The sequence below is a fragment of the Carcharhinus amblyrhynchos genome, chromosome 13 (genome assembly GCF_965287045.1).
Source record: "Carcharhinus amblyrhynchos chromosome 13, sCarAmb.v2.hapA, whole genome shotgun sequence".
NCBI lineage: Eukaryota > Metazoa > Chordata > Chondrichthyes > Carcharhiniformes > Carcharhinidae > Carcharhinus > Carcharhinus amblyrhynchos.
Window position 1 is genome coordinate 15,031,363 of NC_137336.1, and position 14,591 is coordinate 15,045,953.

Here is a 14,591-nt window from a genome sequence, read left to right on the forward strand (position 1 = left end):
TTATTGAATGGCGGGGCAGGCTCAAAGGGCTAGATGGCCTACTCCTGCTCCTATTTCTTATGTTCTTATGTTCTTATGGGAGGTGGGTGAGAAAGTGTAACCGAAGCTCCAACAGTGCTTGAATTGAATGACTGAGCAGCCTCGGGGCTGAATGCAAGTCTTTCTTAATGCATCTCTGTGACATTTCTCTTCGTATTTCTTCAGCAGAGGCATTAACTGTTGGTTTTAAATGGGTTAACGTTTCAGAGAAAAGACACTCAGGTACATCATGTGTCTATATGCCATCAGCCATGGTAGCTGATGGAATTTAAATTCAGTTAATTATCTGGAATTGGAAAATTAGCCTCAGTGATGGTGACGGTGACCAGGAAATCTAATACTGCAAACAGTGGTTTTGAGGTGAAAGGTTTGTCAGGTTGCTCCAACCTGTTGTTCACCTTCACTCTATCATTAATGCTGGATTAATAGACTCTTAATCATGCACTTTTCTGTTGCATACTTCAAACAACACATTGCATTCTGAAAGGATTAAGTTTGTGCAGATTTAAAATCGGATTTCCATTTTTGCCTGCTAAGCAGTTTCTCTGAATTTGGAATTCTTCAAATTGAATAAATAAATCAATCCTTCGCTTGGAAAACTTCTCAACACGATATGCAAATTCAAGCAGTGGGATGTCTAAAGCTTGAGTTGCGCTTTCAGATTTTATTCAACGTGATTTTAAACTGCGGACTACGGAGATTTCTTATCTTCAATGAGAATTGGCATTTTCCTCAGAAGAAGGGAACACAAGGTAAACAAAAGAGAAACAAAGAGCTTTTAACATACAATGGTGTTACTCCAGCAATGTAGATTAGTATCGATCGTGTGTGAAGTGACTGTGCTCAATGTTTTAATGTTCGTTCCTCGAAAAGTAAGTTTAGGTATGTTTTGTATTTCTCCAGCCGCAATGTTATGTTGGGAACTTCCATCCGTGATCTTAGCTCATTGGATTGTGTTGCATTTTTATTTATTAAAAGTTTTAACTCTTAGTATTGCAGTTAGAGGATGGCATGGTAGCATAGTGATTAGCACTGCTGCCTCACAGCGTCAGGGACCTGGGTTCAGTTCACTGGGGCCACTGGCTGTGTAGAGTCTGCATGTTCTCCCAGTATCAGTGTGGGTTTCCTTTGGGTGCTCCGGTTTGCTCTCGCAGTCTGAAAGATGTGCTGGTTAGGTGCATTGGCCGTGGTAAATTCTCCCTCAGTGTACCCAAGTAGGTGCCAGAGTGTGGTGACTAGGAGATTTTCACAGTAACTTCATTGCCATATTAATGTAAGCCTGCTTGTGACACTAATAAATAAACTTTAAACTTCTATACCCTTCTCATCTCTGTTTCCTTACAATGTTGAAATCAAGGATGAGCCATATAAGATGATGAATGGGATGGATAGGAGAGAGGTGGAGAGACTCTTCCCGCTCAGAAAGGACAGTAGGACTAGGGGGCATAGCCTCAAGATAAAGGGGGGACAGTTTAGAACGGAGTTGAGGAGGAACTTCTTCACTCAAAAGGTGGTGAATCTCTGGAATTCTCTGCCCGTTGAGGTGGTGGAGGCTGCCTCGCTAAATATTTTTAAGATGCGGGTGGATGGGTTTTTGATAAGCGAGGGGATTAAGGGTTATGGGGAGAGGGCGGGAATGTGGAACTGAGCCACGACAGATCAGCCATGATCTTATTGAATGGCGGGGCAGGCTCGAAGGGCTAGATGGCCTACTCCTGCTCCTATTTCTTATGTTCTTATGCTCACTCTCTTCTCTAACTTATCCAGGGAGCTATAATTGAGGGATTCTTTCCTTCCAGGCTTTCACGAAGCCAGGCCTCAGATTCCTAATCATTTTCTTCTGAGTGAATACATATCCTTGCTTCACTTCTTAACTTTAGTGATATCAATAGAGTTACGTTCTATAAGTGGAATACAGTCTCTCAAGCTTTCTCAATTTCAAAAAAAAAGTCGACAGCATAACACAACATTATATTTATATCCACACTGTTATTTGATTTGATTTATTATTGTCACATGTATTAACATCCGGTGAAAAGTATTGTTTCTTGCGCACTATACAGATAAACATACCATTCATTGAGAAGGAAACAAGAGAGTGCAGAATGTAGTATTACAGTCATGATAGCTAGGACAGAGAAAGATCAACTTAATGCAAGGTAAGTCCATTCAAAAGTCTGGCAACAGCAAAGAAGCTGTTCTTGAGTCTGTTGGTACATGACCTCAGACTTTTGTATCTTTTTCCCGATGGAAGAAGGTGGCAGAGAGAATGTCCAGGGTGCGTGGGGTTCTTAATTATGCTGGCTGCTTTGCCGAGGCAGTGGGTAGTGTAGACAGAGTCAATGGTTGGGAGGCTGGTTTGCATGATGGATTGGGCTACATTCATGACCTTTTTGCAGTTCCTTGCAGTCTTGGGCAGAGCAGGAGCCATGCCAAGTTGTGATACAACCAGAAAAAAATGCTTTCTATGGTGCATCTATAAAAGTTGGTGAGAGTCGTAGCTGATATGCCAAATTTCCTTAATCTTCTGAGAAAGTAGAGGCATTGGTGGGCTTTCTTAACTATAGTGTCAGCATGGGGAGACCAGGACAGATTGTTTTTGATCTGGACACATAAAAAGTTAAAGCTCTTGACCTTTCTACTTTGTCCCCGTTAACGAAGACAGAGTCATGTTCTCTTTTATGCTTCCTGAAGTCGATGACAATCTCCTTTATTATAATATTCCCTTAAACACCACAACCATAGTAGATTTTATTTACAGAATATAATAACTTCAATTACTAGCCTGTCCCATTTGGCATGTGCTTTTTAGTTAGAGTGTTATGGCATAAATCAGACCACTTGCTAAATGTTACAAAGATCACAACTTCCAGCCAGAAAATATTTTGGTAGGAATTGAAAGGCAGAAATACAATGGGTGCAAACCACACTAATTTAGCAGTGATAATCAGTATTCAATGTATGCAGGAGTTGAATCTGCTGCTGGATTAAGGGGAGTCATATTTTAAGTACATGGTGAGGAGCCTAAAATATATTGACGAGGTTGGCATGGACAGTATGGGCCAAGTGGCCCCCTTCTATGCTATATAATTTCTATGGTTCTAGGGGCCTAATGCCTGTTCAAGAACCCTGCCAAAAAATGATTAGTTTCTACTCCACTGTATTTGGTTTAACTCTAATCTCTGTTTATGCTTCAAGCACAATATTCCTCCAAAGCTGTGAAACGTACCCAGCCTACAGACAGACGTTGTCCTCTTGCCACACTCAGCTGCAACATACACAATTACAATTGTGTTACAACATACACAATTACATTCACAATCAGCTGCAACATACACAATTACAATTGTCCTGCCATTAGTTTTAATCAACAGAGCGTCATAGGATTAAGCTCATCTATCTGGCTCACAGACTGGCACCGTGGCAAAGTGGTTAGCACTGCTGCCTCACAACACCAGGGACCTGGGTTCAATTCTGGCCTCAGGTCACTGTCTGTGTAGAGTTTGTATGTTCTCCCTATGTCTTGCGTGGGTTTCCTCAGGGTACTCTGGTTTCCTCCCACAGTCCAAAGATGTGCGCGTTAGGTTGATTGGCTGTGCTAAATTGACCCTAGTGTCAGGGGGATTATCAAGATAAATAAGAGGAGTTGCGGGAATAGGGCCTTAATGGGATTGTGGTCGGCGCAGATTTGATGGGCCAAATGGCCTCCTTCTACACTATAGGGATTTTATGATTCTTTGATCCAGATTTCTATCACACATGGCTTCACAGTTCTGTAAAAATTTACAAAATAAAATTATAAAGCCAGTTATCTTCTATAGGATGGAATCCCTGGCACAGTCCGGCAGCCTCCTGAAGCATGAGGAGACTGAAGACTTTTACACAGATATCTTCTGCTTGAGATCCTTTAGTTCAGAGTACAAACAGATAACAAAGGATAAAATAGTTAACTGCAGTCACAAGAAACAATGGAGACAATGGGTAATTCTGCACACCTGACATCGAACAGAAACAATAACAAATCAGTTGGAGATGAAACATTTTATAATGATTAGAACCAAAGCAGAAACTGGACAAGATGCTATACAGCCTCCTCAGCTCTTGTAAGCAAAGTGTAGGGCGCATCTGGATTGTTGCTCAGCGCAATTTGACTGCAGATTTGACTGGGTGGCATAGTGGCACAGTGGTTAGCACTGCTGCCTCACAGCGCCAGGCACCCGGTTTGATTCCTGGCTTGGGTCACTGTCTGTGCGGAGTCTGCACATTCTCCCAGTGTTTGTGTGGGTTTCTTCCGGGTGCTCTGGTTTCCTCCCACAGTCTGAAAGATGTACTGGTCGGGTGCGTTGGCCATGCTAAATTCTCCCTCAGTGTACCCGAATGGGAGCTGGAGTGTGACGACTAGAGGATTTTCACAGTAACTTCATTTCAGTATTAAAATAAGCCTACTTGTGACTGATAAGTAAACTTTAAAAAAACTTTAGGTATCACAATCTGAGTGAACTCAGATAAGGTAGCAGTTGCCTTCACTGTTTTTAATTTTGGAAAGGAAACTTTAGTATTTCCACACCCATGATTGCTGCCTGTTGAGTCCTGATGGAAATTATGGGATGAATTTTAAGGCTCCCCCCTCTCTCCTCACCAATGGCAATTTTGAAAAGGGGGGGCTGGGTGATGCAGGCGTGTAAAGGGAAGTGGGTGGCCAGCCCACCTGCCACCTTCCCACCCATCCCTGACCCGCCCTCCACATTACCAGGGGGTGGGTAAGATGTCAGACAGTCCACCGACCCTTGGGCCCTATTGAAGAGAGTTATTGGACACTTAAGGGCCTCAATCCACTTTTACTCCACTTTTTCAGTCTGCAGGGACAAGGCGAGCAGTGTGGCCTGCTGCTGGGCAGGAAATGGGTACTTCCTTTGGGAGGGTTCCTGAGCTCAATCTGTGCACCCTCTTCCCAGGTCATAAGCCTCCCCCTCCCAACTCCCATTGCAGTCTCCCAGCCAGGTCAACCCAAAACACTTGAACGTACCTCGGGTTCAGGAGACATCTTGTCTTCTCTTCTTTGCAACAGTGGCCACTATTCTCTTCTGGTGCTTCTGGGACTATATTGCTGTGAACCAATCTGACTGGTTGGCCGCTATATAGAACCATGGAAACTAAAAGTTGGAGTAAGTCATTAGGTCCTTCGAGCCGGCTCCACCATTCATTATAATCACATAGAGTGGTTCTTCGTCTTTGATGAGGGTGGAAGTCACATTCTGTCCCTATTAAGACCACTCTCAGCGTAATATCACCGTAGGCCAGCCAGACTTCCGGCTGGTGAGGTGCCAACCGACATTTAGGTTGGGATGAGAGGAGATGTTGGCGGCAGATAATCCATCCAGAGTGACCAACTCTCAAACAAATGAAGGACATTTTGGCATGTGGGTGCTGGTGAAACGTGAGAAGGGGACAGTGGAAGGAGGGGAGCAGGGGAGGAGGCTTTTCTGGGGAGCCTGTGAGAATGGTAGTGTGGTGGGTGGAGGGATTCTGGTGTTCTGACACTGTTGCATCAGATCTAAACCCCAGATTCCCACAGAGAGGTCCTGACAATAAGTTGCGACCCTGCTGTACTTGACGTGTGTAGAAAGGAAGGACCTGCCCAGGCAATAGAATTCCAGAACTGAATGTATCCCAGGAAGGTCTGACTGGTTGAAAATCGGGATGGTTGATCATCCTGAATCCATCATCCTGAAAAATCCATTTCTGACCATAGGACTTTTATAGTTGTTGGTCTGACCAATGATTATTCAGTGAGGAATCATATGGTGCTTGGCATCCATGACAATGTCATTCAGCAAGAAGTCTGCAGCTCTTTCAGAAGAGGGGAGGGAGAGAGGGTACAACAGAGAGTGGAGGGGGGTGGTGGTCTGTAGGGTTGGCTGGAGATCTGGGTGCTCTTTAAAAAACTACCCTGATCTCTGAGGAGACAACCTTGCTGGCGTCTTCAGGTCTGGCACATCTCTCTCCTGGTGGGAATCACCTAAACTTCAAAAAAAATGTCCAGGCGTGGGTGGAACTGGATCATGTTGACCCTCCCAACGGGAATCACATCGCTTTTCCCTCCAGGGACGACATTTTGAATTTTCTTGGCAGAATTGTGCCCACTGTCATTCAGGTGAGGTGTTAAACCTTCTGCAGTGAACGTGAAAGATCCCATGGCACACTCTCTCAAAGAAAAGCATGGGAGTTCTCCCTGTGAGGTGTCATTGTCATTATTCATGTCTCAAACAATATCACAAAAACAGATTAGCTGATCATTAACATTGCTGCTTTGTGCAGTGATAAGCTGTTTACTCCTATGTCCCAGGTTAAAAGGTCAATGTTCTGCTCCTGGCCAGGAACCAGAATCTTTGGATGGGCATTTTCTCTTCCTAGACTTAGGATGCTTTAGCTAAATATTCTAATATCATCCGAGGGATTAGCAAACCTAACACGGAACAAATGCTGATTCAGAAACCTAAGCGGTCTTCTACATATTGCTAAATCTATTAGCAGTACAAATGCACATTTATGACAATTTGAATGACAATATTGGTCTTTGTTGATATTGGTTTTGTGTGATAATGTCAAACAGTGATCATTTAGTGGCCCTTTTTAAACCTCGCTTAATATCACTTTTCATTGAAGTTGAAGGTGTGAAACAGACTGGTGATTCGTATGTTGCCAGAGGTCATTTTAACCTTTTTATTCCTTGTACTTTGTCCATTTTGTTTGCTTCAGCTCTTCGGATCCCTGATTGGTGGGGGAGTCCAGAACCAGGGATCACAGTCTGAGAATTCGGAGTAGACCACTTAGGATTGAGGTGAGGAGATATTTCTTCACCCAACGAATGGTAAGCCTGTGGAATTCATTACCACAGAAAGTAGTTGATGCCAAAACATTGTATGCGTTCAAGAAGCAGCTAGATGCACTTGGGACGAATGGAATCAAAGATTACAGGGAGAAAGCAGGATTAGGCTATTGAGTTGGATGATCAGCCATGATCATAATGAATGGCGGAGTAGGCTTGAAGGGCCAAATGGCCTTCCTTAGCTCCTATTTTCTATATTTTAGAACATAAGAACATAAGAAATAGGAGCAGGAGTAGGCCATCTAGCCCTTCGAGCCTGCCCCGCCATTCAATAAGATCATGGCTGATCTGTGGTAGCTCAGTTCCACTTTCCCGCCCTCTCCCCATAACCCTTAATCCCCTCTCTTATCAAGAACCCATCGACCCGCTTCTTAAAAATATTTAGCGAGGCAGCCTCCACCACTTCAACGGGCAGAGAATTCCAGAGATTCACCACCCTTTGAGTGAAGAAGTTCCTCCTCAACTCTGTTCTAAACCGCCTCCCCTTTATCTTGAGGCTGTGCCCCCTAGTCCTACTGTCTTTTTTGAGCGGGAAGAGTCTCTCCACCTCTATCCTATCCATCCCATTCATCATCTTATACGTCTCAATGAGATCTCCCCTCATTCTTCTAAACTCTAACGAGTACATGGTTCTATGACTCTTATTGATAGTGTGCTTTGTCAAATCTTCACATTGCTCCACAATTGAATGAGAAAGTGCATAGTGGAAGATTTTCTGTGCATGTATGTAGTCAGGGGACAGTCCCATCCCCAAGAGGTATTACTGGGATGTGTTCATCATTTACTTCCTTTGGTTAGAACATCAAGGGTAACATGCTTTTGCGATTCATGGTCACAGCTGCCAGCCAGTGGCACAAATCAGAAAACTGTCCTTAAAATACAAACTTAGAATTCTGCACAACGTGTTTGATTGGTTGGTTAAGTGTTAAAGGGTTAGGTTGTTGAATAATTTATCCAATAAAGTCAAATAAGGATGTGATTGCAGTGAAGGGGGTGCGGAGGAGATTCACCAGGTTGCTGCCTGGGATGGAACATTTAAATTATGAAGGGAGGTTGGATAGGCTTGGTTTGTTTTCATTAGAGCAGAGAACACTGAGGGGACGACCTGATCGAGGCGATCATGAGGGACTTGGACGGAATAGGTAAGGAGTAGCTGTTCCCCTTAGTTGAAGGGCCAGTGATGAGGGGACATAAGTTCAAGGTGAGGGAGGGAGGTTTAAGGGGGGTGTGAGGAAAAAGCTTTTTACCCAGAGACTGGTGACAGTCTGGAATGTGTTGCCTGGGAGGGTGGTAGAGGCAGGTTGCCTCACAACCTTTAAAAAAGCACTTGGATGAGCACTTGGCACGTGATAACATTCAGGGTTCTGGGCCAAGTGTTGTCAGATGGGGTTAGGTGGGAATTCAGGTGTTTCTTATGTGTTAGTGCAGACTCGATGGGCTGAAGGGTCTCTTCTGCACTGTATAATTCCATGATTCTATGATTCCATGATTCTAAATCTAAATTTGTCCATCTGTTGACTCAAGTCAGCAACTGATTTTCACTCTTTAATCTGTCTTGGATGCAAACAGCAGTAAACATGCACTAATGAGGTAAATTATTTTTATCAGGTTTTCAAAATATGAGCTGTGATTTTATCCTGTGACATTTTAAGCAACTAAACCTCCTGGAGAAACGAGGTAAGTGATTCTCATTTTCACAGGGCTGTAATGTTGGGTACAGATTTTTTGGCACACTGAAGTCAGAATTTTCCTGGTTGTGAACTGCAGTTGTGAAGATTTCCTGTGGTATTCAGCATGAAGTCACTACAAATTTCACTCAATGCTCAACAGACAGGAAAGTATTGCAACAACACTGAAAATAACTCTACCCAAGGTGACATTATAACCCCAATAGTTCATTCCTCATGGCAATATCTTGATCAATCAGAATCAATCTGCCTGGTTTGAATGTAAACAAAAGTTTGGCAGTTAACTGTTCCGTGCTGCATTCTCTAGGACAACGCCTCTACCGATCAGAGTCCACTTGCTAATCAATCAGCACCCTCTTCTCTTGCAGTGTAAAATGTTGTTCTCTTTGAGATTTGATATTAATGTGAATCTGACCTGATGAGTACAAGACAAAAAGCTTTGACGGTCTATTTTTTTAAACCAATAACCCAAATACGTACTGTAATAATTTACTCAAATTATCCGATTTGCTTCAACGCAAATTAGACACAACTTGTACAAGAGAAGATAACATTTTAAGTATTGGAGTTTATTTCCAAGCAATACTGCCTGTGAAATTGAATAATGTTGCCATCACTTTTGGCTATGACTGTCTATTGAAAGTCTAATTTTATGCAATTATATTGTAAAGAAGCTTCAGTCCAGAGGACAATAACATTTTCTTGGGGTCTGCATTGGGCAAATCGGAAGAGATCAGTTTTGGTGGCTTTTAAATGGTTTGGATAATACAGTTTCCAGTGAATTGGGATAAAGTCTGTCAAATATTCCTGTATCCTTCAGATCATAGGGACATCATATTTGTTCTACCTATTGCTCTGCTTATTAATTCTGCTGAAGAAATCAAAAGCGAAGGGCCCAAATTGATGTGATTTGATTTATTATTGTCACATGCATTGGTTTACAATGGAAAGCATTGTTTCTTGCACGCTGTACAGACAAAGCATACCATTGATAGAGTACATAGGGGAGAAGGAAAGGAAAAGGTGCAGACTGTAGTGCTAGGGTGTAGAGAAAGATCAGCTTAATGCAAGGTAGGTCCATTCAAAAGTCTGAGGGCAACAGGGAAGAAACTGTTCATTAGTCAATTGGTACTTGATCTCAGACTTCTGTTTCTTTCTCCTGATGGAAAAAGGTGGAAGAGAGTATGTCCAGGGTGCATGGGTCCTTGATTATGCTGGCATTTTTTCCAATGCAGCGGGAAATGTAGAGGGAATCAATGGTTGGGAGGCTGATTTGCGTGATGGACTGGACTACGTTCACAACCCTTCGTTGTTTCTTGTGGTCTTGGTCAGAGCAAGAGTCATACCAAGCTGTGATACATCTGGAAAGGATACTTTCTATGGTGCATTTGTAAAAATTGGTGAGAGTCGTAGCAGACATGCTGAATTTCCTTAGCCTCCTGAGAATGTAGAGGCATTGGTGGACTTTCTTAACTATAGTGTTGGTGTGGTGGACAGGTTGCTGGTGATCTGGACACTTGGAAAGTTGAAGCTCTCGATAGCCAGGTGTAAGGAGTGAAATCAGAGAGTCCTTCCACACAACAAGGAAAATGAAAATATATTATGTCATGCTAACATACAAACATTCCACATGCTTTAAGTCACTTTTGCTATAGCTGCTAACTTATTTAAAATAAATAAGTTAAAATAATAGTAGGAGATATTTCAGATTAACGTGCCAAGTATTTACATTGTTTGACTCAATGTTACAATTGCAAAGCCAAAGAGTAAGATATGCATTTTGTAACAATTAAAGCATTGTGGAGCAGTGAAAAAAAAGTTCTGATATCTCGTACTTGACCAGGACAGCTGTGATTAAATCAACAAAAATGCTTTCATTTCCTGATATTTTCAGATCTTTACAGCTAAATGTTGTAACCTGATTAAGTTGTCAGAAAGTAGCACATAACTGACTTTGTCAGCAGATTCATGTATCGTGGCATTAGTTTTCACTTGCTTCATAATTCTTCCTTTTCTGTGTTGTTTTCTCACCAGGATGATTTCCTGTGCTCCAGTCCAATCATTTGCTCAATGCCTTGTTCGGAGAAAAGTAGTGACAGAGGATAGCACGCAAGAGACCAATCTCTGTCGCTGTTTATCGACAATTGACCTCATTGCCCTGGGTGTTGGTAGCACTCTGGGTGCTGGTGTATACGTGCTGGCTGGAGAAGTTGCCAAAACACAGTCTGGACCCAGCATTGTAATCTCTTTCCTAATTGCTGAACTTGCATCAGTGTTAGCAGGACTATGTTATGCAGAGTTTGGTGCAAGAGTACCGAAGACTGGATCAGCTTATCTCTACAGCTATGTAACCATTGGAGAGTTTTTGGCTTTCATTACTGGTTGGAATTTAATTCTCTCTTACATCATTGGCAAGTATCCACCTAATATCCTCTTCTTCTTACCTTTGTAGCAAGATGGTCCCTCAGCTGTTAATGGTGTGAATGGAATTTTGGTTGTTCTATAAACAGTTTTGGAGAGTCAACCCAGTAAATCTTTAACTGATTGACAGCCTGGATTGATAAAAGAACTTTTCAGCTCCTGGGGAAGATGTTTCATTAGTTCTTTGAAGTTTGGTGGATGGAGCTGTGCATATTTAGAGTAAGGACAAGCTAACAGATTCAGTGTTATCCATAGAAGGATATTCCTTGCTCTCCAACAGGACTAATGTCTGCAATAGAAATGTGCCTGGCATTGACTGACAACGTGACATATGAACATGACTCTGTGCTCAATGGATGTCCAGACTCAATGTAAACAATTACTATAAGGATTAGATGTCTAGTCATTATTCCACTGTCCAGGGCTCTTTCTGATATATTCCCATTTACTGTCACCTCAACTGAGTTTCTCACTATGCATTTTATGCTAATAAAAAGTTACATGTTTACAAATTGGATTTCAATGTGTCGATCACATTTCTGTCACAAGGGGATTTCTCTGATAAATGGGTAAGTGTATCCAATGAATAATTGAACCATAATAATTTGAAGGGTCCCAGAATCAGTTAGCTGATCTCCATGAGAGTAGTAAAGAGTATAGCACATCTGGATTATTGGAGGAGAAAATTAGCCAGGATATCTGCTTTCATTCCCTTTCTCTTGTTGCACATGTGGAATGGTGGACATTAGGAAAGGAGTGGACTGGATTTGGTAAATAATCACTGTCAAAGCTGCAGAATTATGTTGAAATTACAACATGGAGGCAGATATATCAGTCCACAGAGTCTGTATTGATGTATATCTTCCACCTGAATATTTATCCTAATCCCATGTACTCCAACACTTTTCCCATGCTCCTTTGATTCAGTTCAACGAGCTACCTAACACACAGTCTCTGCCTGGAATATTCAACCCCTGCCTCCCCCACACCCAGTCTCCCCAAGCCACCCCAAGACTGGATTGGCAGGAAGGGGATGGAAAATTAGGGAACAATCTGCTCATTTTCTACCCATCCCTGCTGGACTCTGATCACCAGGGGATATGGGGGAAAGAGGCGATAATGGCCACTTGTGGGCATCCTCCATTGCCAAAGGGATTTTAGCCACAGGAAGGAGATTGCAACATGTGACAACTGGTGGCCTTTTTAAGGCTTTGAAGGGAAGAGAGAATCATTCCTGCTTGGACATACTGCTCAAACAGATGCCCGCCAGAGAATATTTTCTCTTCTGGATTTCCTTCCTCCCTCGCCCACTGCTCTGTTGAACCTCGTTCCTGTCCACCTCCCTTACTGAGGCAGCCTAGTCCTGGTGAATCCCTGGATTTACCTTGAAGTCTGGGAACATGGCATATTTCCTTCAGTCACAGCAGTGACTACCGACATAGTGGGACTTGTTTAAAATTCATTTTAATGGGATCTAGGCGTTGCTGGCTAGGCCAGCATTTGTTCTCCATCCTATGAGAAGGTGGTGGTGCCTTCCTTAACCGCTGCAGTCCTTGTGGTGTTGATCCACCCATAGTACTGTTTGGAAGAGAGTTTCAGTATTTTGACACAGCGATAGTGAAGGAATGGTGATACATTTTCAAGTCAGATCGGTGAGTAACTTGGAGGGGAACCTTCAGGTGGTGGTGTTCCTAGGTAACTGCTGCTCTTGTCCTTCTACATGGTAATAGTTGTGGAAGGTGCTGCTGAAGGAGCCTTGGTGAGTTCTTGCCGTGTGTACCATCTTGTAGATGGTACACACGGGTGTCACTGTGCTTTGGTGGTGGGGGAGTAAATCTTTGTGGATGGAGTAGCAATCAAGCAGGGCTGCTTTGTCCTGATGGTGTCAAGCTGCTTGAGTGTTGTTGAAGTTGCACTCATCCAGGCAAGTAGAGTGTTCTATCACAATATTGACTTGTGCCATGTAGAGGGTGGACAGGATTTGTGGAGTGAGGAGATGAGTTACTGCAAGATTACTAGTCTCTGACCTGCTGTCCTAGCCAGAGCATTTATCTGGAAAGTCCAGCTCAGGTTCTGGTCAGTGTAACCCCAGGATGTTGACAGTGGGGTTTTCAGTGATGGTAATGCCCACTGAAAGTCAAGGGATGATGCTTAAACCCTCCCTGTCATGGAGGTGGTCATTGTCTGGCACTTGTGTGGCATTAATGTTACTTATCACTTGTTAGCCCAAGTTTAGATATTGTCCAGGTCTTGCTGCATTTGGATATGGACTTCTTAAGTATATGAGAAGCCGTGAATGGTGCTGAACATTGTGCAGCCATCAGCAAACATCCTCACTTCTGATCTTTTGATGTAGGGAACTCCTGCAATGATGTTCTGTAACTGAAATGATTGACCTCCAACCACTACTGCTCAGTGGCAGCATTGCTGATCAAGCTGGTTGGGTCCTAAAAGGTATAAGAACATAAGAACATAAGAAATAGGAGCAGGAGTAGGCCATCTAGCCCTTCGAGCCTGCCCCGCCATTCAATAAGATCATGGCTGATCTGTCGTGGCTCAGTTCCACATTCCCGCCCTCTCCCCATAACCCTTAATCCCCTCTCTTATCAAAAACCATAACTGATAGACTGGGTCTGCAATAGGTGGTGCAGGAACCAACAAGAGGGAAAAAACATACTTGACCTCATCCTTACCATTCTGCCGGCAGAAGATGCATCTGTACATGATAGTATTGGTAAAAGTGACCACCACACAGTCCTTGTGGAGATGAAGTCCCACCTTCACATTGAGAGTAACCTCAATCGTGATGTGTAGCACTATCACCATGCTAAATGGGACAGACTTCGAACCAATCCAGCAACTCGAGACTAGGCGAGGCACTGTGGACTACCAAAAGCAGCGGAATTGTACATCAGCACAATCTACAACCTCATGGTCTGGCATATCCCCCACTCAACCATTACCGTCAAGCTAAGGGATCAACCCTGGTTCAATGGAGAGTACAGGAGGTCATGCCAGGACCAGGCATACCTAAAAATGAGGTGTCAACCTGGTGAAGTTACCAAACAGGACTACTTGCATGCCAAATGGCAAGAACAGCAAGTGAGAGAGAGAGAGAGAGCTAAGGGATCCCACAACCAACCGATAAGATCTAAGCTCTGCAGCCCTGCCACATCCGGTCATGAATGGTGGTGGGCAATGAAACAATGGGCCCTGATAACATTCTGAAATAGTACTGAAGATTTGTGCTCCAGAATTTGCTGCTTCCGTAGCCAAGCTCTTCCAGTACAGTTACAACACTGGCATCTACCCAACAATGTGGAAAATTGCCCAGGTATGTCCTGTACAAAAAAAGCAGAACAAATCCAACCTGGCAAATTACCATCCAATCAGTCTACCCTCAATCATCTTAAAGTGATGGAAGGGGTCATCAACAGTGCTATCAAGCAGCATCTGCTCAGTGACACCCGGTTTGGGTTTTGCTCAGGGTCACTCAGCTCCTGACCTCAAACATGGACAAAGAGCTGAATTCCAGAGGCAAGGTAAGAGTGACA

The 14,591-nt window shown here is 43.3% G+C and overlaps 1 protein-coding gene across 3 annotated transcripts in view; it reads left to right on the plus strand.

Annotated features, from left to right (window-relative positions):
• The first annotated feature begins 644 nt into the window (after positions 1-644).
• LOC145351733 (cationic amino acid transporter 2-like) overlaps positions 645-14,591 on the plus strand; it is a 39,965-nt gene continuing 26,018 nt past the window's right edge. Inside the window, exons 1-4 of one of the 3 annotated variants that reach the window (XM_080201324.1) lie at positions 645-791; positions 6,799-6,880; positions 8,537-8,605; positions 10,651-11,027. In XM_080201324.1, coding sequence (XP_080057450.1) covers positions 10,652-11,027 — 376 coding nt within the window. In that variant the 5' untranslated portion in view covers positions 645-791; positions 6,799-6,880; positions 8,537-8,605; position 10,651. Of the gene's footprint in view, positions 792-2,127; positions 2,199-6,798; positions 6,881-8,536; positions 8,606-10,650; positions 11,028-14,591 lie in introns of those variants that run through there. The other 2 variants (XM_080201325.1, XM_080201326.1) reach the window with 2 other exon arrangements.